General features: G+C 40.9%; 1 protein-coding gene across 2 annotated transcripts; it reads left to right on the forward strand.

Moving 5' to 3' along the window:
* Positions 1-1,074: 1,074 nt before the first annotated feature.
* On the forward strand, positions 1,075-23,497 carry r3hdm4 (R3H domain containing 4). Of its 2 annotated transcripts, XM_078555768.1 has the most exons (9): positions 1,099-1,220; positions 2,699-2,840; positions 13,396-13,550; positions 15,169-15,287; positions 17,704-17,827; positions 19,348-19,424; positions 21,660-21,745; positions 22,181-22,236; positions 22,330-23,497. In XM_078555768.1, the coding sequence occupies exons 2-9, from the start codon at positions 2,821-2,823 to the stop codon at positions 22,431-22,433; spliced, it is 741 nt and encodes a 246-aa protein (XP_078411894.1). In that variant the 5' UTR covers positions 1,099-1,220; positions 2,699-2,820; the 3' UTR covers positions 22,434-23,497. The 2 variants fall into 2 exon arrangements, with proteins under 2 accessions (XP_078411893.1, XP_078411894.1); XM_078555767.1 differs by lacking the exon at positions 2,699-2,840 and having other exon boundaries at positions 1,075-1,220.
* The last annotated feature ends 446 nt before the right edge of the window (positions 23,498-23,943 follow it).

Here is a 23,943-nt window from a genome sequence, read left to right on the forward strand (position 1 = left end):
AACAGATGCGACGGAGGCAAAGGAACTGAGAGAATGGGATGGAGTCCTTACAGGAGGCGGGGTGTGAGGAGCTGTAGTCGAGGTAGCCCCCCATCCCCACCCCGTTTCTTCCCCCTCCCTTTTGTTTTTTTCAATAATTTATATAGATTTTCCTTTTCCCACCTATTTCCATTATTTTTAAATCTACAACTAATACCTTGTCATTCTTTCCACCCCATCTCCACTAGAGCTGTACCTTGAGTGTCCTGCCATCCATTCTTAATTAGCACATTTTCTTAGATAATATCACCACCTTCAACACCTCTTTGATCCTTTTGTCTGTGACATCTTTTGATTGTCTGCTCCTATCACTGCTTGCTTGTCCCTACAGCCACCCCGCCCTCAACTTCTCACCCCACCCCCCCATCTTAAACCAGCTTATATTTCACCCCTCTCCTAACTATACTCAGTTCTGTTGAAGGGTCATGAGGACTCGAAACATCGACTTTTCTTCTCCACCGATGCTGCCAGACCTGCTGAGTTTTTCCAGGTAATTCTGTTTTTGGTTTGGATTTCCAGCATCCACAGTAGTTTTTTGTTTTTATTTCTATTCCATCCACCCAGGTGCTCTGTCGCCATTCAATCCCTCCCTCCCATTTCCCTGCATCTATGTTCGCTTCAAACTGTTCCAGCTCTAACCTTTTCCAGTTCTGATTAAAGTTAAGACGTTAACTCTATTTCTCTCTCCAAAGATGTTACTTGACCTGCTGAGGTCTTCTATCATTTTTTAATTTGATTTCATTTGCAGTGTTTTGCTTTTTTTAAGCTGCCTCAGCACCCAGCTCTCAACAAATTCCACTTTGATCAATTATTTTACTTAGAATGGGGAAGAAGATAATGAGGCTGGAAACAGTTTTTGATTAAAACGGCTGAAGGGAATTTGAAGTATCTGCGACTTCTCTGGAGGCCCAACAGGTTCCTTTTCCGATTGGAAGGACTGAATCCCACAGGCTCGACACTATTTTCACCTTGAGCCTGCCCCGAGGCCGAGGCCTCGTTACGTGCAGGGACGCTACTTCCGGCACGCGTGACGGCGGGTCCGGAAACACGTGGCGCGTGACGCAAACGGGTGGGGCTTCAGCCCGAGCGTTTGTCCGCAGCCGTTCTCGCCTCCGGCAGCTAAAGATGGTGATAGCAAATCGGAACGAAGTGTCGGAGCGCATGGACTCGGACGACTGCATGTGAGTAACCCCCTTGCGCCCGCCTTTTGCCCGAGTTTTCTGAAATACCTGTGACAGGGGCGTTTCTGCGGCGAAGGGTGGCCTGTTGTTTGATTGACAGGCTGGGGGACCAATTGCAGGATGATTCAGTCCCCCAGGATACAGCTGCACCAATCAAAGTAAGGGGCAGGCGAGACCTGTTGTTTTTTTTTGGGCTGGGTTGGCAGAGGAATTGCATCAGCGCACGGGGGGAGGGGCGCAGTATATGTTTAAGTGTTGTGTATACATGGCATCCACAGGGTTATAGATCTCTTATCTCTACCTGTACACGCATTTGCAATGATATGGGGATGTTAATGTTTAGTAGATTTATCTAAAATAAAAGCAAAACACTGCAGATGTTGGAAATCTGAAATAAAAGCATAACAGACTAGAAACATTCAGCAGGTCAACATGAAGCAGTTAAACGTTTCAGATCATCAGCTATTGTTGTGGCTCTTCCATACATTTTTTGTTACGTCTGAACCCAGGATCTTGTGTAGATCCTTGTGCTAAAGTTCTTGTTATTATGAATCAAACCTGAATGAGTTTCCAGGTCAGCTTTTTTCCATTCCGTATGCTATTATTCCTTTACATTTCTCAAGTTGAGCTGCTCTGGGAATAACAGAGCTGGTTAGATTTGAACAAGTCCCAAGAGATCATGATGTCATAACACATCTGTTTAGCATTGACTTTCCTGGTAATTGTGTAATTATTAATTAGTTCCACTGCTCTTTTCCCACAGTAACTATCAAATTCTCTTTTGTAATTTACTATTGAGTCTACTTCCACCACCCTTTCAGCAATGCATTCATAACAACTCACTTGATGTAAAAAAACAAGTTTTCTTCTGCTGACCCTGATTCTTTTTCCACTCACCTTGAATCTGTATCCTTTAGTTGCTGACCCATCTGTTACTGGAAACAGTTTCTGCCTATTTGCTTTCAAAATACTTTATGATTTTGAACACCTCTATCAAATCTACTCCTTTGCCATCTCTGCTGTAAAGGGAACAATACCAGCTTCTTTAGTGACATGGGAAATAAAGGGTTAATACAATTACTGAGTTATAAAGTGAGTTATACTCATGAAAGCTGTTTCTCTCTCTTTATTTTTCCACTACATCCCTTGGCCTACACATCTGCATGCTGTTTTTCTATATCTGTTTTGCTAGATATGCTTATTCAGAGGAGGAACTGATATTGTGAAGGCCAAAGATGACGTACTCTGATTTTGACCAAGTATCTGAAATTATTGTATAACTAACTTGTTATTGCTGATGGTTTTTGAGATACTTTGGTTCGCTGAAGCTCTCCCTTGTGTGCTTCTAATAAAATTTCCTACTTTAAGCTTACTCCAGACTTGAGTGTTTTTTATCTACAACATTCAGCTTCACCACGAAACTGAAAACACTCATCCCTAGTACTATTCTAGTAAATCTCTTCTGCACCCTTTCCAAGGCGTTGATAGACATCCTTCCTAAAGTGTGGTGCCCAGAATTGAACACACCACTTCAGTTGAGGCCGAACCAATGTTGATACAGATTCAGGCTGCATAGTTTGCCAACCATCAGGAACATTGGATGAGCACTGATGGTCTCTTGTGAGTGGCTCAGTTTGTTGATTTCCTGCCAATTGCCTTCCGTATTAGTTTTATCACATGCATTTGATTGGCTGTTTCCTGGTTATAAAATAACCTCCATTTGCTGCTCTGGGTGTGTCAGTTGTCTCCACAGTGTTTGTATATTAAAGCTGTCTTGTGCATCAACTCAAGATTTAGCTCTGTTGACATTAAAAACAGTGCACATTTTGAAAAGTTTTCTCTTAAAGGCAATAACTTATCACTGGTGTTTCAGTTCTTGGTGAGGCATCCCATGGTGGGCATCATTGGCTTCCAGTAATTGATGTTTCTCTCAGAACTGTGATGTGCTAAAGCTAGTTGAAAAATAATAGAGTGAGGAGATGGTATTGTTGTTTAAAGGAAGTGTGTCTTCATCTCATATTTGCACCTTGAAATGTGTTCCTTTTACCAGCTCTCACCACTGAGTCAGAAGGTTCCAAAACACACTCTAGAAATTGAAGCAGATAAATCTAGGCTGACATATCATTATAGCTTCTCAAATTTAGGCTTATGACAGCAAATTGGCTGCTGTGTTTGCCTACACAACAACTGTGAATAGATCTTATTTTTTTCTGAGGGTAGTGAGTCTTTGGAACTCCTTTCCTCAAAAGGCAGTGGAAGCAGAGTCTTTGAATATTTTTAAGGCAGAGATAAATAGATTCTTGATAAACAAGGGGATGAAAGTTTATTGGGGGTAGGCAGGAGGTTACAATCAGATCAGCCATGATCTTATTGAATGGCGGATGAGGCTCGGGGGGTTGAGTGGCCTACTCCTGCTCCTAATTTGTATGTTCTTATGTAAGGAGTACTTATACAATCAGTTTGTGACTTCCTGAAGTTGTGACATCCTGAGGTTGTGGATGGTAGTATATAAATGCAAGTTTTTATTTCTTTCTGCATACTTCATGGTGTTCATATTTCACCAGTGAAAAAGTTCCATCTGGTCAGCATCTCAAATTGCCTCTCCTAATCAAACTCCTACTGCCCAGCTTCACATGCCAATTCCTGTTTAGAACTGTGGGCAGAGGTGTGAAGGTGAGTGTCTCGTACTCAAAACCAAACAGCTCCAGCAGGTGGGGATCATCAGCCTTAGCTGTTGGCCTACCTAGGAGACTAAAAACTCTGATTTTAAAACCCCAGCTATGGGCTAAGTAGTGCCTTCTTCATCGGCTGACAATGTGTAAGAACACAGACTAGATGGTGATGTAGAAAGGGCAGTTGAGGTTCTCCAGCTTGTTTAGCAGTTCATCTAGGAGAAGGACAAGTCCAAAATTAAAAGCTGCACCCGTTTAGCTGCTGCATCTGTGGCAAATCTTGCACCATTAATTGCCTTGGACAAGAGAGTGGGAGTGGCTCTGACTAAACCTCAACTATTTAAATATATTCAATCTGTGCAGGTTGTTCAGCAAATCAATCAACCAACACATCAGATTACCAAGCCCTGTGTTGATGGGGAAGTGGCCACAGGGACAGGTCGAGGATGCTACTAATAGACTTCCATCATAACACTGTACACAGGTGGCCTTGGGGTTTTGGTCACTCTCCACACATAGGGGCAGATGTGGAACTTGTATCCTCCTAAGGTGACAAAGCAGACTTTTTAAGGTGGAGCGCTGCTCTCCCCAATCCAGGGAAGGGAAAGAAAAGGAACCCTAAGCACTGCCTGGCCCTCCTACACTAATCATGGCAGTCAAAACATAAAGAAAATGAAACATAAAGTCCAAGGACCAGCATTGACAGTCAGGGGTGGGCTCTCATTTGATCTGAATTGACACGTAAACTTGAGTCACTTCCCAAGAGCACTTCCATTCTGTCTGCGGAAACTAATACTGCACTGGTGCAAGATTTGCCACAAGCACAGCAACTGAATGGATGCAGGTTTTCATTTTGGACATTCCCAGCTGGATCATCAGAGGAGTACCACACCAGGACAAAACATCACCCTTGGTGATTCCAGTGCCCCTGTTGGTACAGACAGAAATAAATGGAGGGGAGTACTGGGACAGCATGGCATTGGTACAGTAAACTCCAAAGGCTGGCTTCTTCTCTCTAAGTGTGGTGAGTTTGACCTCTCCATCACAAACACAATCTTCCAACGAGCTGATAGTCTGAAAATAATATGAATGCACACCAGATCTAAACATTGGCACATGTTGGACTACGTTATGACAGAGAGACCTCAAAGGTGTGTACTCTACCTACTGCATTCACTGCTGAATGCTGGTCATACCATTGGCTTGTCAGGAGCATCATGTCCTTGAAGATAAGACCTAAAGCACTATGACAGAGTCAAACCCCAAAGGAGGTTTCTCTTAACTATCCCAAAATTCTCAGCCAAGAGATAGAAACTGGAACAAAAATTAGCTGTAGAGCTTGCTGGTTTTCCAGAAGATAACATCAACATTGAAGATTCTTGGAGGAAATTAGCATGGCATCTGAGGTCCTTGGATTCGTCAGACAGAAGCACCAAGATTGGTTCGACAAGAATGACCAAGATATCGGCAAGTTGCTAGACGATGCGCACAATTCTCACAGATTCTACATATCTGACAAAAAAAAAATCACCCAGCAAGAAAAGCCAAATATCTTAAAGCAAAACACACGCTGCAGGCCAAACTGAGTTGAAGAACCAATGGTGGGAGAACAAGGCTGCAGAGCTTCAGGAAGCTGGCGATAAGCACTACCTGAAGATTTTCCATGAAGTTGTCCAATCTGTCTATGGCCCCAAAACCAACGACACCCATCCTCTCAGCAGATGGCAATCAATTTCTAACATACAGGTATGCGAATCTCTCTCATTGGGCAGAACACTTTAACAGTCTCATGAACCAAAAATCCACAGTGTGTAATGGTGCCATTGAATAACTTCCACAGCATTGTGTTCTGAATGAGCTTGCTCTTGATCCATCTCAATCCAAAGTCACCAAGGCCATAAAGCAACTTTCTGTGGATAAGTCTCCAGGAGCTGATGGTATTCTACATGAAGTATTGAAATAGTTGTTTGGTAGTACAGAACTTGAGTATTGCTGAAAAAAAGAGACTTTTTTTGTCGAAGCTTTTTGCCTTGTACTCATTAGGACAATTCGCAAGAAAATACCAATATCAGGGGAAACAACATATTTATACTGTATGAGAAGAGAGTGCTGATTGGTTGGCAAGTGCACTCTGATTGGTAGAGACGTTGCCATGGAGAATGCACCAGTTGATAGTGACTGACAGTTAACTGCTGAGCATTGTTTGAAATTTAAACCAGGCAGCTTGACTCTGGTCAAGATTGTAATGAGCACAGCTAATGTTATTGCTGAACAAGCCGGACCCCAGAGTGAAGCCTGTCTTGCTGATCATAAGCCTTTTTTTTGATTGTGAAAACGAGGAGGAAGAGCTAGACCTCAAAAGCACACAACTCCAGTAACACCTCTAGAATTTTAAAAATTGAAAGATTTATTTAAAAAGAACAAAAACTTAAGCGCACAAGATTAAAGTTACAAAGTTAAAACAGTCTTGAAGAACAACCCCTAAAAAAAATATGCTTGATCAAAAGTACACAATTAAGCTACCTTTCTGGAAACAACACCTTTATAGACTTTTAGCCATAAAAACCCAGTGAATATTATCCAAGTCAAGGAATTGTTGTCACTTTAATAAAGGTACACCTCACAACATCTTGGACACTTGCACTCTGTGGAATTCCAAAAGGAGGCTCAAACAAACTGTTTCCTAAAACCAAAGACTCTCCTGGCTTAACACTGGATGGCTACTTCCAATTCAAACTTTCACAGCTTCTCCGCAGCTCTCACACAAAGAAGCTGGCGTTCAGTGGGTTCCCCCACAGCAACTCCCAACAGTTAAAATCCTCTTTTCTTAAATATTTTTTTCGCCTTTCATCTTAGGTTCCATTGTCCTCAAATACCTCTTTGCAACTCAACTTCTCCAAATATAAAAATCTTTCATGTATTCTCTTTTGCCTTTACTTTAGGATCAATTAAATTTAATATACCTTCCCCTGTTTGCTCATGGAACCCCTGTAAGATGTAGATGTTTCTTTCCACCTCTGAGCTCCGTTTTGAAATTCAACAACTGAAAAACCAATTTCTCCACATATCTCTCAATGCAAATTTCAGATCCAACCTATTGTAACACAAACCCACCATAACCTCTCATTACAAATGCACAAACCTAACGCCTTTAATCTTTCTTCTCTTAGACCTCATAGACAACCTGTCTCTAGTAACCTTCCCCCTGTTTAATTAACTCTGGACACACACGCACCCACAGCTTTCTACAGACAACAGACTCATAAAAATATATATCTCTCATCACAAGATATTGCCCTGGGAAATGAACCAATGAATGACTATTACTTATTTTGTTTAGAATCAGAATCACAGTGCAGAAGAGGCCCTTCGGCCCATCGAGTCTGCACTGACACGTGAGAAACACCTGACCTACCTACCTAATCCCATTTACCAGCACTTGGCCCATAGCCTTGAATGTTATGATGTGCCAAGTGCTTATCCAGGTACTTTTTAAAGGATGTGAGGCAACCCACCTCCACCACCCTTCCAGGCAGCGCATTCCAGACCGTCACCACCCTCTGGGTAAAAAACTTTTTCCTCACGTACCCCCTAAACTTCCTGCCCCTCACCTTGAACATATGCCCCCTTGTAACTGACCTTTCAACTAAGGGGAACAGCTGCTCCCTATCCACCCTGTCCATGCCCCTCATATTCTTGCACACCTTGATTAGGTCGCCCCTCAGTCTTCTCTGCTCCAACGAAAACAACCCAAGTCTATCCAACCTCTCTTCATAACTTAAATGTTTCATCCCAGGCAACATCCTGGTGAATCTCCTCTGCACCCCCTCCAGTGCAATCACATCCTACTTATAATGTGGCGACTGGAACTGCACACAGTACTCCAGCTGTGGCCTCACTAAGGTTCTATACAACTCCAGCATGACCTCCCTACTTTTGTAATCTATGCCTCGATTGATAAAGACACTCAACCTCACTGTTAACCACCCGGCCAAACTTTGTGTCGTCCGCAAACTTACTAATCCTACCCCCCACATAGTCATCTATGTCGTTTGTATAAATGACAAATAATAGGGGACCGAGCACACATCCCTGTGGTATGCCACTGGACACTGGCTTCCAGTCACTAAAGCATTCTTCTGTCATCACCCTCTGCCTCCTACAACTAAGCCAATTTTGAATCCACCTTATCAAATTACCCTGTATCCCATGTGCATTTGCCTTCTTTATAAGTCTCCCATGTGGGACCTTGTCAAAGGCTTTGCTGAAATCCATATAAACTACATCAACTGCACTACCCTCATCTACACACCTGGTCACCTCCTCAAAAAATTCAATCAAATTTGTTAGGCATAACCTCCCTCTGACAAAAACCATTCTGACTATCCCTGATCGAACCTTGCCCCTCCAAGTGGAGATAGATACTCTCCTTCAGAACTTTCTCCAATAGTTTCCCTACCATTGACGTGAGACTCACTGGCCTGTAGTTCCCTGGCTTATCTCTACAACCCTTCTTAAATAGTGGAACCGCATTAGCTATTCTCCAGTCCTCTGGCACCTCCCCCGTGGCCAGAGAGGAATTAAAACTTTGGGTCAGAGCCCCAGCAATCTCCTCCCTTGCCTCCCTCAGCAGTCTGGGACACAAATCATCTGGACCTGGAGATTTGTCCACCTTTAAGCCTGCCAACACCTTCAATACCTTGTCACTTCCTGTATCAATTTAGATGGAACAGGAGCAAAGTGTCTACAAGTTCTTTCTGTCTGCAAACGACAGGGTGTGTATGAATATATGTAGCTCCCAGTACACACAAATGCGCCATGCTGCGAGTTCGACTGACTTAAAGCTGAACTCAACTGCGCAAGTTGCTGAGTTTATAAGCTCAATGAATACTGATTCACACGATAGTGACGGGTCTAGATTGCCATGATATAGTGCTGCAGCGCAAATATCTATGGCTTTCCTAAGTGGAATATTGGTGAATAGGCTTTCAATGTCAAATGAGCACATGGATACAGCATTGCTATCGACATGCAAGTACTGTATGGCCTTCACAAATGTGAAGGAATCCTTCACCATGTATCTGGAAAACTTGCTCAAAACTGTTATAACAATTCACCCAACCATTTGGCCAATTCATGCTTTGCAGAACTGGTCATAGATAAGAGAGGACGTAAAGGGACAAAATACAGTGTCCAACATTCAATATGATTTCGTGATTGGACAATATTTGCTAAATAATCCTCAGTATGCTAAGAATTACACTGACAGCCAATTTAGGATTGTCAGTCGGGCTCGCAATGTGGCGCATTTGCATATAATTAATATTAAATATTAAAAGCTATTAATAGATACACAGGACCCTATTCTTTGCAGATAGAAAGAACATGTACAATGTGCCTGTTTCAGCCAAACAAAATAAGTGATAGCCATTTGCTGGCTCATTCCCCAGGACAATGTTTTGACCAATCAGAGTCAAGCTGCCTGGTTTAAATTTCAAACAATGCTTGTTAACTGTCAGCCACCATAAACTGATGCATTCTTTGTGGCAATTCCCCTACTAAATAGAGTCCACTTGCCAACCAGTCAGCCCTCTCTTCTCATGCAGCATAAATTTGTTTTTTCCCCCGACATTAGTATTTTCTTGCGAATTGTCCTGATGAGTGTAAGATGAAAAGCTTCGACAAAAATGTCTTTTCTTTTAAGTAATAATGAAATATTGAAGTATGGATGAGCGCATGTGGTTAGCCTCCTCTGCTTAATCTGGAACAAGGACATTGTGCCCCAAGATTACAAGGATGCATCCATAATTAACTTGTAGAAATGGAATGGTATCAAGTCCATCTGTGACAATCATCGTGGTATTCATTTCTTTCCACAACGAGGAAAAACCTTGCAAGGGTTATTCTTAACAGGATGGTCACTCACCTTACAGACTCTGTACCCAGAATCACAGTGTAGCTTTCATGCTGGATGGGGAACGATTAACATAATCTTTGCGACATTGAAATTCAAGAAAAGTCCCATGAACAGAATACAACCTCTATGTCATGTTCATTTACCTGACCAAGGCCTTCAACACTGAACTGTGAAGGCCTGTAGAATATGCTGTACAAATATGCCTGCCCTGAAAAGATGATCTGGGCCATCCACTCATTTCATGATGGCCAGTCTGATGCAGAATGGTGCCTCCTTGGATGCCTTCCCTGTCACCAGTGGCATCAAGCAAGGCTGTGTAATGGCTGCAATTATGTTTTCCATCTATTTTTCAACCATGCTCTTGTATACACTAAAAGATTTCATCATTCAGTTCAGGACAGGTGGCAATCTCTTCAACCTGCAAAGGCTCAAGGCCTGCGCAAAGATCACAGAACAAGTACTCTTGTTTGCTGATGACTGTGCTCTCATAGCACACACTCCTGAGGACATCCAGCTGCTTGTTGATCGCTTTGCCCAAACCTCAATGCTGCAGCCTTTCAATAAGTCTGAAAAGATTTTGTACCAACCTGCCTCTGGCCACAAACCTCAAGACCATCTAGCCACAATCAATAATATACCCCTAAACTCAGTTTGGATGTTCTGTTATCTTGGGAGTATCCTCTCCAACTCCACCATGTTGGATGACGAAATCGCCCATCACCTGGCGAAAGCAAGATCAACCTTCAACAGGCTCACCCACATGGAGTTTGTCTCAAAACAAAGATCAAAGCCTACCAGGCAATGATTCTCATCGGTTCTCTATGGTTGTGAGGCATGGACAACTTAGCAGCATCACATAAAACAACTAGATGGTTTCCACCTTCACTGCTTAAGATCTGTCTGCAACATCCAAGTGGCAGGACAAAATCCTTAACTCCTAAGTTCTTGCAAACTGCTGCATGTCTGGTATAGAGAGCATGTTCATTAGAGCTCAACTTCGCTGGGTCAGCTGTGTGGCTCACATGGAGGATTCCTGCATACCAAAGGTTGTATTCTACAGCCAACTGGGCATGGGAACCTGCACCATAATGACAATGTTAGAAATGCAGGTCCCTTTAAGAGTAAGTCAGGACAAGCTTCAGAGTGAATTGAGAGAAGGTGATGCTAATTTAAACCTGTACTTAAGAGCTAGGTTTTTCCCCAGTACGGGGGGGTGGTTTGCTTCTGGACAGGGAAAGGATCCAGAAGGGAAGAGTGGAAACTGGTATTTGTACTGAACTATAGTTTAACAATAAAACAGTTGTGATTCACAGCATGTCTTCTGCTGCCTGATTCGGTAAATGGATATCCACCCATTAGACACATAGGATGTTCCAAACTCAGATACAAAAACATTCTGAAAATCTGTAAATTGGATCCCACTACAAGGGAAAAGAAACCCTGGATAGATCGAAATGGAAAAGTTTCAAATCTCAAACTTGAGAAGAACAGAATCCAGTCTCTACAGGATAAGTGAGCATGCTACATGCCAGTGTTTCACCCACCCCTCCAACAGTGACTTCACATGTAATATTTGCAATCGGATCTGCAAACCTAGATTTGGTTTAACATCACATATCGTACGACACCAACCTAGATGGTAAACAACTGGTCTCCTTGCTGAACACTCATCTGTTGAAGTGAAGGGGGATCTATCATCATACAAGTGAATTTGAGGAACTATGCCATTGTGTGTGTGTGTGTGTGTGTGTTGTGTGTATTTGTCCATATTATGTACTGAAGGTTCCACATAGTATATTATCATAGCATGATGCAGCACAAAAAGAGGCTATTTGGCCCATCATGTTGCAGCCGGCCCTTTGGTAGAGCTATCTACCTGGTCCCATTGCCCTCCTTTTTCTCCAATATCTTATGCCTTGTGTTTTCTCCCTTTATTGTATTTGTCTAACTTCCTTTTAAAAGTTACTGTTGAATCTACATCCGCCACTCTTTCATTCCAGATCACAACAACTTGCTGCTGAAAAATAAAAGTTTCTTCATGTCATCTCTGATTCTTTTCCAACCTTAAATCTGGTTCTTTGACAACTGTGCCACTGAAAACAGCTTCTCCTTATCCACTCCATTAAAACCCTTCATGATTTTAAACACCTCTATCAAACCTCCTTTTAACCATTTCTGCTCTAAGGAGAACAACCCAGTTTGTTCACATAACTGAAGTCCCTCATCCCTGCTACCATTCTAGCCATCTATAAAGCCTTTATACCCTTCCTATAGTGTGGTGTCCAGAATTGAACATAATACTCTAGCTGAAACCTAACCAATGTTTTTAAAAGGTCCAGCATAACTTGCTTTTGTACCCAATGCCTCCATTAATAAAGCCATATACTTTTTATAATGGCTTTCTCAACTTGTCCTGTCCCTTCAAAGATTTCTGTACATACACCATGTGACTCTGTTCCTGTACCCACTTTAAAATTATACCATCTAGTTTATATTGACTCTTTCCACCACAGTGTATCACCTCACACTTCTCTGCATTAAATTTCACCTGCCACATATCTGCCCATGTCACCAACTCCAGAAATCTGTTATTGTTGTCCTCATTATTTGTCACACTTTCGAATTTCATGCCATCTGCATACTTTAAAATTATATCCTGTACATGCAATTCCAGGTTATTAATGTATATCTAAAAATCAGCAGCCCTAATATCGCCCTCTCTGGAATACCACTGTATTCTTCCCTCCAGTTTGAGAAACAACTCATTCACTACTACACTCTACTTTCTGTCCTTAACCAGTGTTTTATAAAGGATTGGCATAATTTATTTGTTTTTGTACTCTGTCTATATATACATAAAACATGTGTCATACTTCAAATGTGTCTGTAGCACAAAAAATATGCGCATCTTTGGTGCCAATTAATAAAATGCTTTATCAATATTGATTTAAGGTTCTGTGTTCCTCCCCAATCTCAGCCAAACTACTAGCAAAAGAAATGAAGAAATAGAAGCTTATTTCCAGTAAGCACTTAAATGAGTTTTAAGGTTGCCTTCTTAGGGCTATACCCCGTCTGCTTCACATCCTAAAACTGACAACGTATTTCATTGATTCTGATCCCCTCACTAGTTAACATGAATTTATTTGGCTATGGTTGTCTGGAGTGTCAACTGGAAAGGAGAATAAACAACAAGTGGTACCTTTGTGCTGCATTACTTAGTTATGTTTTGAGGTTTTGATTTTCAACTTTCATTCATGAGCTGGAAGCTAATGTTAGAATGCTTCAATTTCAGTTGAGAACAGCACCAAATGTGGCTGTGTTTGCCCTTGTGATCTGCAGCACACTCACCTTCTAGGCTTGCCCATGAAGATTGGCCTACTGGACGAGGTATCAGCAGGTTGCCAGTGCCTGTAGAATAGCAAGGAGTCAGTTCCTCAGGAAGGGGGGAAGGAACTAATTTCCACACATTGAGTTTCAAAGAAGAGAATGCTTGCAGATCTGCTTACATTGTTTATAACAGCAGATTGTGAAGCTGATTTTAGTTCTGCACCTGTCTAATCAATCTCTCCTTTTAATGTATTCACAGCTTGATCGAAGATTGCCTTCCTCCTCTACACTACTCTCCATCAAAGCGTATATCACCCGCAAAACGCAAGCAATATTACATCAATCAAGCGATTCGTAACTCTGATCTCATTCCCAGGGCAAAAGGAAGAAAAAGTCTGAGGAGACTTGAGAACAGTAAGAAATGCATATTAAGAATGCAGAATTTCCATAATGCTCAATTTCTGTTACAAGCAAGACTGACAGTTTGAATTATAAATACAATTCATTACCATTTCGTTAAAGGTTAGTGTGGTATCATTTTTTCTGGTCTAAACTGCACTTAATCATCACATATTCAGAAAGCAATTTGTACTGGATTGGACAGTGTGGGATCTTGGCTCTTTTGGAAGGTGTAACTGGTTCCTAATGTTTGAAGTCAGGAAAAAAAATACTTGTTTTACTCAACTTCCCTTATGGCTTAGTGAGTAAATTCACTTCCTAATGTGGAAATAGAAAGAGAGAACTTGCATTTATTTAGCCTCTTTCACAAGCTCTGGATGCTGCAAAGCATTTTACAATCAGTTAGTTACTTTTGAAATGTAGCCATGTGTTATGTAGGCAAACAGATCAGCAGATTTTTGCAGAACAGTTTGCATCCAGTGGTCCCCCGCTTGAAAAAGCAAATGAGATAAGCACCTTGTTAGTCTGTTTTCGTGGTTTTGAGGGATCATTGTTAATCAGGACATGAAAAAACTTGCCCTGCCCTCCAAAGATGGCTTGGAATACCTTATGTGGAGTAGAGCAAGCAGGCAGGGCCATGGTCTTTTCTGTGGGATGGTACCCCCCACAGTGCAGCACTTCCTACGTATTGTGCTGTCAAAGACACAGACAGACAGTGTAGTTGGGACACTAGCTTTACTCACGGTCAGTGTGCTCAGCTAGCTGATCTTGGTTAGAGCAGTGGTTTGAGTATTACAATTGGCCTAGTGCCCCTAGGTTTGTACCCAGTGATCCCTGGTGTAACACACTTATGCATGTTAGCCGAGAACAGAATTGGGCTTCACTGTTGAAAGCTATCTGCACTGGTGGGCAAACCAGCCATTGCTCACTTGAGTTGGGATGGTGTGCGACTGAGGGAAATTTGGAGGTGCTGGGAATCCCATGACATTGTTACTGTTGTCCATCTTGATAGGAGAGCTCAAAGGGGAGCAAGCTTGATGAGTTGCTGTGATGCATCTTGTAGATAATACATACCGCAGAGATGTTTTGACAGTTGGTTGGTATCAAGTTCAGAAACATGGTCTGCAGTTGGTCCGACTGGCAAATTGATAAGGAAGCCAGACCCTGATTGAAAAAGCTCTTTCTTTAAGCCTAGTGCCAACTAGATTCAGGAAAGCCGCTAATCAGAGTTTAGCCCAATAGAAGGAAACTGCTAAATGTAGAGAACATAGGTCTACTTATGGTAGAGGTTAGTATACTGAATCCATGAGAATAACTAATGTAGACTCAAATGTATGATGGGCGTATGCTTAGTCTTATTCTTTAGTGTAATAATCTTTTTGTGTAAGTCCCAGCCTCTGATTAGAGTTTGCCCTGTCATGATTTTGGACTGGAAGAAAGCTGACAATTTCAGGTGTACATGATTGATTGTGGTCAATTTAAATTCTGTGGAGGAAAATGAAATATAGTGAAGTCCATTGTCATGTCTCAGTATAATTACCTCATGATTGTAAACTAATAAACTTTGCTTAGCCCTCATATTACTATATCTGCAGCATGTGAAAACTAAACTTTGATTCAATTTTTTATTTAGCTCACTATTTGATGAACCTTGTAGAGAAAGATGACTGCACCAAAGATGAAGGAGACCAGACAGATCCTGCCTCCCCTACGATTTTCACAGAAGCTTGTAGTAATGATGACTATATTGAGGTATTCTAGTTTGTTAACTTGAAGTTAGAGCTTTACTAATGTGTATCCTGATTAAAACAATTCATAGTCAAAATCACTAACTTATGGTGAATGAATAAATCAGACTCTGTTTATTACATGGGATCCTGAGTTTTTCTTTTAGCCACTCTTCTGGAGCTCACATTCTGTGATTCTTCTGTTTATGATCATATGAATTATATAGAAACAGAAAATAGGAGCAGGAGTAGGTCATTCAGCCCTTCAAGCCTGCTCCGCCATTCAGTATGATCATGGCTGATCCTGTATCTCAACGCCATACTCCAACGCCGTACTCCTGTGCTCTCCCATACCCCTTGACACCTTTAGAGTCAAAAAATCTATATTTCCTCTTTAAATATATTCAGTGACTTGGCCTCCACAGCCTTCTGTGGTATAGAATTCCATAGGTTTACCACCCTCTGAGTGAAGAAGTTTCTCCTAATCTCAGTCTCAAATGGTCTACCCCGTATCCTGAGACTGTAACCCCTTGTTCTAGACCCCCAAGCCAGAGGAAACATCAGCCCTGCATCCAGTCTGTCCATCTCGGTCAGAGTTTTATATGTTTCAATGAAATCCCCTTCATTCTTCAAAATTCCAGTGAATGTAGGCCTAGTCAGCCCAATCTCTCCTCATATGACAATCCTGCCATCCCAGGAATCAGTCTGGTCAACCTTTGCTGCACCCCTCTATGGCAAGTATATCCTTTGTTAGGTAAGGAGACCAAAACTGCACACACTACTCCAGGTGCGGTCTCACCAAGGCCCTGTACTGTTGCAGTAAGACATCCTTGCTCCTGTACTCAAGTCCTCTCTCAATGAAGGCCAACGTACCATTTGCCTTCTTAACTGCTTGCTGCACCTGCATGCTTGCTTTCAATGATTGGTGTACAAGGACACCCAGGCCCCTTTGTATGTCAACATTTCCCAATCTATCACCATTTAAATAATACTCGGCCATTCTGTTTTTCCTACCAAAGTGGATAACTTCACACTTATCCACATTATACTGCATCTGCCATGTATTTGCCCGCTCAACCTGTCCTTGAAGCCTCTTAATACCCTCCTCATTGCTCACAATCCCACCAAGTTTCATGTCATCAGCAAATTTGGAAATATTACATTTGGTTCCTCCATCCAAATCATTGATTTATAATGTGAATAACTGGGACCCAAGCACTGATCCCTGCGGTACCCCACTAGCCACCGCCTGCCTCTCCAAAAAAGACCTGTTCATTCCTACTCTCTGTTTCCTGTCTGCTAACCAATTCTCAATCCATGGGTTTATCGTGGCCAAGTCAAATTTTATTCAAAGTGAATTCTGGGATTTTTAATCTGCTTGATTTGATTTGATTTCTTTCCTCTGGTGTTGTATGACATAGTAATATGAAATTGCTACTGGATGGTAGCCAATATGTAGGTTTCTTTAAAATGATACTTGCCTGCTGGGTGAGGGTCGATATACATGGATACACAACAAAAATTATTTGTGCTCAGCAATTTGTGTCATGTTCTTTTACAAAATTCTAAGCACAGTTTTAGTTTGTTGAGATATTGTAATTACATAGCCATAAGAAGAGCAATAATTGGACATTGGAAACTATAGTGAAACTGTGAATTGACATCTCCAGAACTGAACTGTAAAATTCCTGGCAATGTCAATCATTACATGGTCCAGATAGCTGCAGCTTGTTTGGCTGTTCAATGCTATGGCCTTAATTCCCAGTTTTTTATTTGTTTAATTTTACATTTCTGATCTGCTTAACTGTACAACTTGGAAGCTGAGTTTACTTATTCATTTACTCTTCACTCCATTTTAGATCAGCAGTATTTGAGCGCAGTTTGTCTCTTATATGGAAATTGCCTCTTCAATCTGCTTCTATGTAACAGAATTAGCAACTGTTTGTGTGCTCCTTCACCCTTTACTTGATTTGGAGATCACTGCCATTCAATGTGTTTTATTTAACTACACACTAAGTCATGATCACAGCCTGTTTACACTTTCCCAGGAAACCCCAATGTGAGTGTAGGGCTGAGGAGATGAGGGGCTAGCCCTTGAACCAGAGTCAGTACTAGTAATTAAGGAGACATTTTTGGTGTTCTCTCATTTTCCATTCGGAATTTGTTCTATAGTTTTGAAGCAGTGCTCCAACACTAGAATAAAAAGTAAAGCATAACATTTGAAGAAATATTCAGATACAGGATCTTGTAATCTGATGAGATTACCTCCTATGAGAACAGATTCTATTGGCTATGAGTCAAACACCCTTATGGTACAAAACTTATAGTTTGCTGGATAATGAGTATATCAAATTGATACTAGAAATGACAGCCTTTTATCCATTAGATAGTTATTGCTGCATCATGCACCCAATAGATGGTGACTAAATTCTATTTTTCAGGTCTGGAACGATTTCATGAACCGATCTGGTGAGGAGCAAGAGAAGTTCCTACATTATCTAGAGGAAGAAGCGAAGAAGAAGAGCAAAGGAAAAGTGCACTTGAATTCGCAGGACAAAAGAGGGGGTAAGAAATAATCTTTAGGAAAATAGGGATCAGAGGATGCCATTCAACCCCTCAAGTCTGTTTGTCATTGTTAGATCATGGCTGATCTTTACCTCAACTCCATCTACCTGTCTTTGCTCCATGTCCCTTAGTACCCGTATCTAAGAAAAATGTATCAAATTTCAGGCTGAAAGATTTCAGTTGATGCAGCATCGCAGTTTTTTGGTGGAGGCAAAGTTCCCCGCTTCTACTACACTTTGTGCAAAGACTTGTTTCCTGATTTCACTCCTGGTTCTAATTTTAAAAAGTGCCCCTTTTTTTTCTGGATTCCTCCATCAGAAAAAATAGTTTCTCTTTACCTACCCTATTGATTCCTTTTTTAAGCACTTCGTGTAATGACCCTTTAATACTCTTGGGAATACAAGCCAAAATTATTCAACCTGTCCTCATAATTTAACCCTTTCAGATCCAGTATTATTCTGGTGAATCTGTGCTGTACTCCATTTGAGTCCAGTATATCCTGCAGAGATGCAGTGCTCCAAACTTAAAGCAGTACTCTAGGTGTCTGACCAAGGCTTTGTACAACTGAAGCTTAACTTCTTCATTTTTGTAATCCAACCTATTTAAGATAATAGTCAATGAACCATTAGCATTTTGAACCTGTGCACAATGATTTCTGTGCATGGTCACCCAAATCTCCTGGCTCCTTCAGCTCCTAGCTTTTCACTATTTGGAAAATACCCTGATTTTTCTCTTTCTTGAACCCAAAGTGGATGACCATACACTTCCCACATTCTCCATTTGTCACAGTTTTGCCTACTTAATTAATCTGTCCCTTTGTAACATCCTGATCCTGACTACTGTGCCTCCCAACTTAGTGTCATCTGCAAATTTCAGTATACAGCTGTCTATTCTTTCATCCATATCATTGATAAATATGGTGACAGGTACCTTGTCACATCCTGCCAATCAGAGTATGTACCCTTTATCCCTACTCTCTGTCTCCTACCTCCTAACCAATTTCTAAACAATGTCGCAAGGTTAACCAAAATTTTGTTGACTGTTCACTTTTGGTAATAATCTCAGGTGGAACCTTGTCAAATACCTTATGTAAAAGCATATAGCTAACAGCCATAGGCATTCCCTTAACCACTGTTAGTGAATTCCTCAAAAAAATTAACTAAATTAACTGAACATCACCTACCCTCCACAAATCTATGCTGACTGGAGCTGATCAGCCCAAATTTGTCCAAGTACTCTGTTCTTAATGACTTACACAATCTTTGTTAGACTGGTGAGCTAACATGTGCAATATCATTTAAATTTCCCTTTGGTTTTAACAGTAGTGAATTGAGTTAAAATTTGTACCTAAAATTTTTGAGATCCCTTTCCAAGAGTCACACTGGTGCATTGAAGATAAAGTTTGGGCTGTTGATTGCTTTAGAAGATTGTTTCCTGAATGTATCATGCACAGGATATCACAGGAAATGGAGCAAAAACATGAATTGTTTTTATTTCATACTTTCAACTTTTTCTTGCAGGCTACACAGGAAAGGAATGTTTTCAGCGAATTGACCGAAGACTCCGCATTACTTTAAGACGACGTCAGATCCCCATGGTTAGCATTGCAGGGGGTTAGTGTAATCAGATTAGAGTTCTTGTGTAACAGTGCAAAGACAGACCTGAACAGTAACTGCCATAGCACTGTGCAAGGCACTAGTTTAATATGACTCAACAAATCAAATTATCTTCTTGGAAGACTGCAATTTTTGCCATTGTTTTGGGGATCACATGCAGTGATTCCATCTGTTTTTCTGTGGTAAACCTATAATCGTGAGGGCCTAATTTTCAAAACTGCATGTCAACACAAGTAATGGTTAACATTATGCTAGAATAATGTTTCCTCGTTCCACACAGCTATTTCAGTGTTGTAATCATAAGCGGAACATCTCTGAATAATATTTTGGAGGTTATATCAGGTGCCACAGAATGCGCTCTGAACATTACACCATTCTGAATTTGCAGTACGTGGCAGTTGGTTAGCACATTGACCTATCATTTCTGGGACCTGTGTTCCCAGGCTGATGGGACAAAAATTCTTTGAGCTGGCTATAGTTTGTGCTATTTCAGTCCTGTTTTTGGAAGCATGGAACAACAGAATAGAGCTCTCCCTAAAGCTGTAGACAGCCAAATCAATGATGTATAAAGTGGAAGTGATGAGCTTCATTAATTGATGGGGAAGAATTTCTTCCAAAGATGCTCTAGACAATCGGTGTTGATGAGATAGGTGTTATGGTATTGGTCATCAGTGGTAGAATATGTAACATGAAAACATCCATATATTCATAAAATTGCTGGTGAATATCCTATGGCATAGTTCAGAGATATAAACTAAAAGTGAATTGAGTACATAAATAGTGTGCTTCTCACCCACTACTCGTAGATTATTAAATCTGTGCTAGTAAGACACCTTAGATATATAAATCCATGTCCCTGACCCACTGCAAGTAGAGAAATGAACACCTGTGCACATAGTTATTATAATACTAATAATATGTTGTTAGTGCACTGCTTACACATCAGTTGCATAAAGAGCAAACTAGATTATTAGAAGCACAGCACCCAATAATTTTTTTTTTGTTCATTCATGGGATGTGAGCATTGTTGGCTAGGCCAGCATTTATTGCCCATCCCTAATTTCTCTTGAGAAGGCAGTGGTGAGCTGCTTTCTTAAACCGCTGCAGTCCATGTGGTGTAGGTACACCCACAGTGCTGTTAGGGAGGGAGTTCCAGGATTTTGACCCAGCGACAGTGAAGGAATGGCGATTCATTTCTAAGTCACGATAGTGAGTGGCTTGGAGGGGAACCTCCAGGTGATAGTGTTCCCATGTGTCTGCTACCCTTGTCCTTCTAGAGGATAGTGGTCGTGGGTTTGGAAAGTGCTGCCTAAGGAGCTTGGTGAGTTCCTGCAGTGCAGCTTGTAGAGATAGTACACACTGCTGCCACTGTGCTTCGGTGGTGGAGGGAGTGAATGTTTATGAATGGGGGTGCCAATCGAGCGACTGCTTTGACCTGGGTAGTCAAGCTTCTTGAGTGTTGTTGGAGCTGTACTCATCCAGGCAAGTGGAGGGTATTCCATCACACTCCTGACTTGTGCCTTTTAGATGGTGGACAGGCTTTGGGGAGTCAGGAGGTGAGTTACTCACCACAGGTTCTTAGCCTCTGATCTGCTCTTGTAGCCACAGTATTTATATGGCTAGTCCAGTTCAGTTTCTGGTCAATGGTAATCCCCAGGATGTTGATCAAGGGATTTGGGGATGATAATGTCATTGAATGTCAAGGGGTGTTGGTTAGATTCTCTCTTATTGGAGACAGTCATTGCCTGGCACTTATGTGGCACAAATGTTTCTTGACACTTGTCGGCCCAAGCCTGGATTTTGTCCAGGTCTTGCTGCGTTTGGACATGGACTGCTTCAGTATCTGAGTGAATAGTGCTGAACATTGTGCAATCATCAGCGAACATCCCCACTTCTGACCTTATGATGGAAGGTTATTGATGAAGCACCTGAAGATGGCTGGGCCTAGGACACTACCCTGAGGAATAAATGATTAAATTACAAATGAAAATAAATTAAGACTTGCAGCGCCTCAAAGTGCTTTATAGCTAATTAAATACTTTTGAAGTGAAGTCACTGTTGCAATGTAAGAAATGTGGCAGCCAATTTGTACACAGAAAGGCTGACCGTAGGGCAATGAGTTCATAGCCAGATGTGGGCGACAGACAAATATTGGCCAGGACATTATTTAATTCTTATTCTGTGATGAGTATTGTTTCGGACTTTCCTTTATTCAGGGAACCCTTGAGTTTTTAGAAGAGGAGCTGACTGGATTCTTTGCCATAAAGCCACAATCTGTGTACAAAGCAATGCTGGAAAATAGGTAACATCAATTTCTTGAAAGCAAAATGTTACAAATTTCTAATGCCACCTTGTAATGCAACAAGGAAAAAAGTTTTACTGTGATCCAAAAGGTGAAATATTCACCATTGGAGAAAGATAAAGATGGTTTGTACTGTTGTGAAAATTCATAGAATGTTATATTTACACCACCTTGTTTTTAATTTGGTATTGTTATGCTTGTGTCAAAAATATTTCAACGTCAAACATGACCCAAATCAATAATAGAATTTTACCTGGTGGGGAGTGGGTAACCAAGAAAGACCACTTGGTGGCTGAAAATTCAGCTTTGGTTCTGTTTGAAAGCTGAACTGCATTTTGATGATCTCAGCTTTGTAGTGTTGGGTAAATGTGATTTTTTTTTCTCTGATTTTGGAGACATGAATTGCTTGACTACTAATTTGTTCTCCTGTTTCAGCTATGAGAGGTTGTTACTTCATGCCCTTTGTCAGTATCTGGATCTTGTCTCGCAAAGTAAGAGTTTTACAACAGTGCTTTGTTAATTTAGCTCTGTAATTGGCATATAATTGAGCCTGACATTCCACTTTCTTTATGTAATCTTTACAGGTTCTGACTGCAATGGAAAAAGGCAGACTGAAGTAAGCAACAAAGGCACAGACTTTCTACCTCCAATACCCCTGTTATCTGCCTACCTAGAACAGAAAAGTTGATTGTGAAATTTTCCCCTTCTTAATTCCACCATAACTGTAAATGTTGTATGTATCTAATCATCAGCAGCCAAAATAGCCTAATGTAAAAAGTTCCCTGTGCCGCTCAGTCATACACAAGGATCTAAAAGCAAAGGCTGTGATTTCTGGGTATACAGTTAGTGATTTGTTAATGTGCTTAAACCATAAATACATTTACACTTCAAATGTATTCAATTTTTGAAGATTCATCAAAAATATATGGTGCCTCACTTTTTATTTTTCTAATGCTTTGTGATATTCGATATTGATACAAACTTAAATGTTTTCTGCAGATCAGTTTATGTAATATTGTAGGGCTATGGCTATTCTGATTACTTATTTATGTTTTTTTAAAAATTCTTCCCATCCATTTTTCACCATCCCTGTCCAGTGAGAGTTGCCTAGTACTGAAGGGAGTTGGGCGGGGAGGGACGTTGTCGGTGGTGGTTCCAGAGCTCTTGGCAATCTTTTTTCTTTTATCTCATCTGGCTATTCTTCATGTGAGAGTCTGGAATGAACGAGTATTGACAGTGGTCTCACCTAACATGTACTTCAGAAGGACTTCCCATTTGGGAGTAAGGAGCAGCAGTTAATTAGCATGGACCAGGGCAGTGAACTGGAACCCTGTGTAGCTAAGGAACCATGCCATGCGGTGCATTTTATCTCCAAGACAATGGATTGCTGGAAAACTTATTTTAAAATATTGTAAAGTGCATTTAGCTGTGTGTATCTGTAGGTAACATTAGGTATTGCGGAAAATACATACATTTGAAGTTGTAGCATTTTCTGCCTGTGATTTGTTTTAAGTTTTACTTCAGTAATTACTCAAGTTGAGTTGATTGGTTTTTGGTGTGTCTAAGTTTAATAAGGGTGAAAAATACAAACTTGGATTTGGACTGCATTGTATGGACGGTGTTTTCTGGTATATTTGCATGTGGTGTGAACTTTGGCACCATGGATTTAAGTTTTTTAAAAAGTGCCATGTCTTGTTTGTTGGAGTGTGTGCTATTTAATAAAAATTTGTCAAAATGATATCAAAGCTTCAATTGGATGTCAGACCTTAGATTCTTTTTCTTTTTAGAAGTTCTACAGAGTTTTATTCTTTTCTCATTCACTGTTCTCTCCACTCAGTATAATTTTTTCAGTCACAGAGCTATGCCCTTGCTATCTACTCAAACTGTTGTTACTCCCCCATTGGCTCAGTGTGTAAATGCTTCACTTATTTGAGTTACACAGACCAAGAAAGTCCCAACTTCAATTTCCACATTTGTATGGAGTTGATTGCTGGAGCAGCAGTTGGCAGATTAGGTTCAGTGACTTAGGTAGGGAAGTGCCCTAACAATATCCCGCAATCTGTGATCAGATGATTGACCTGATTTATTTTGGTCGTCAACTTTTCTAAACAAACACCGATTTGCAGAGAAGGATCATATTTTTATGTGAGAACATTCAATTGGATTTTGTAATTACATTTTATTGCTTTTGTTTGGAT

This window comes from Cetorhinus maximus, chromosome 13 (genome assembly GCF_964194155.1).
Source record: "Cetorhinus maximus chromosome 13, sCetMax3.hap1.1, whole genome shotgun sequence".
NCBI classification, from domain to species: Eukaryota; Metazoa; Chordata; class Chondrichthyes; order Lamniformes; family Cetorhinidae; genus Cetorhinus; species Cetorhinus maximus.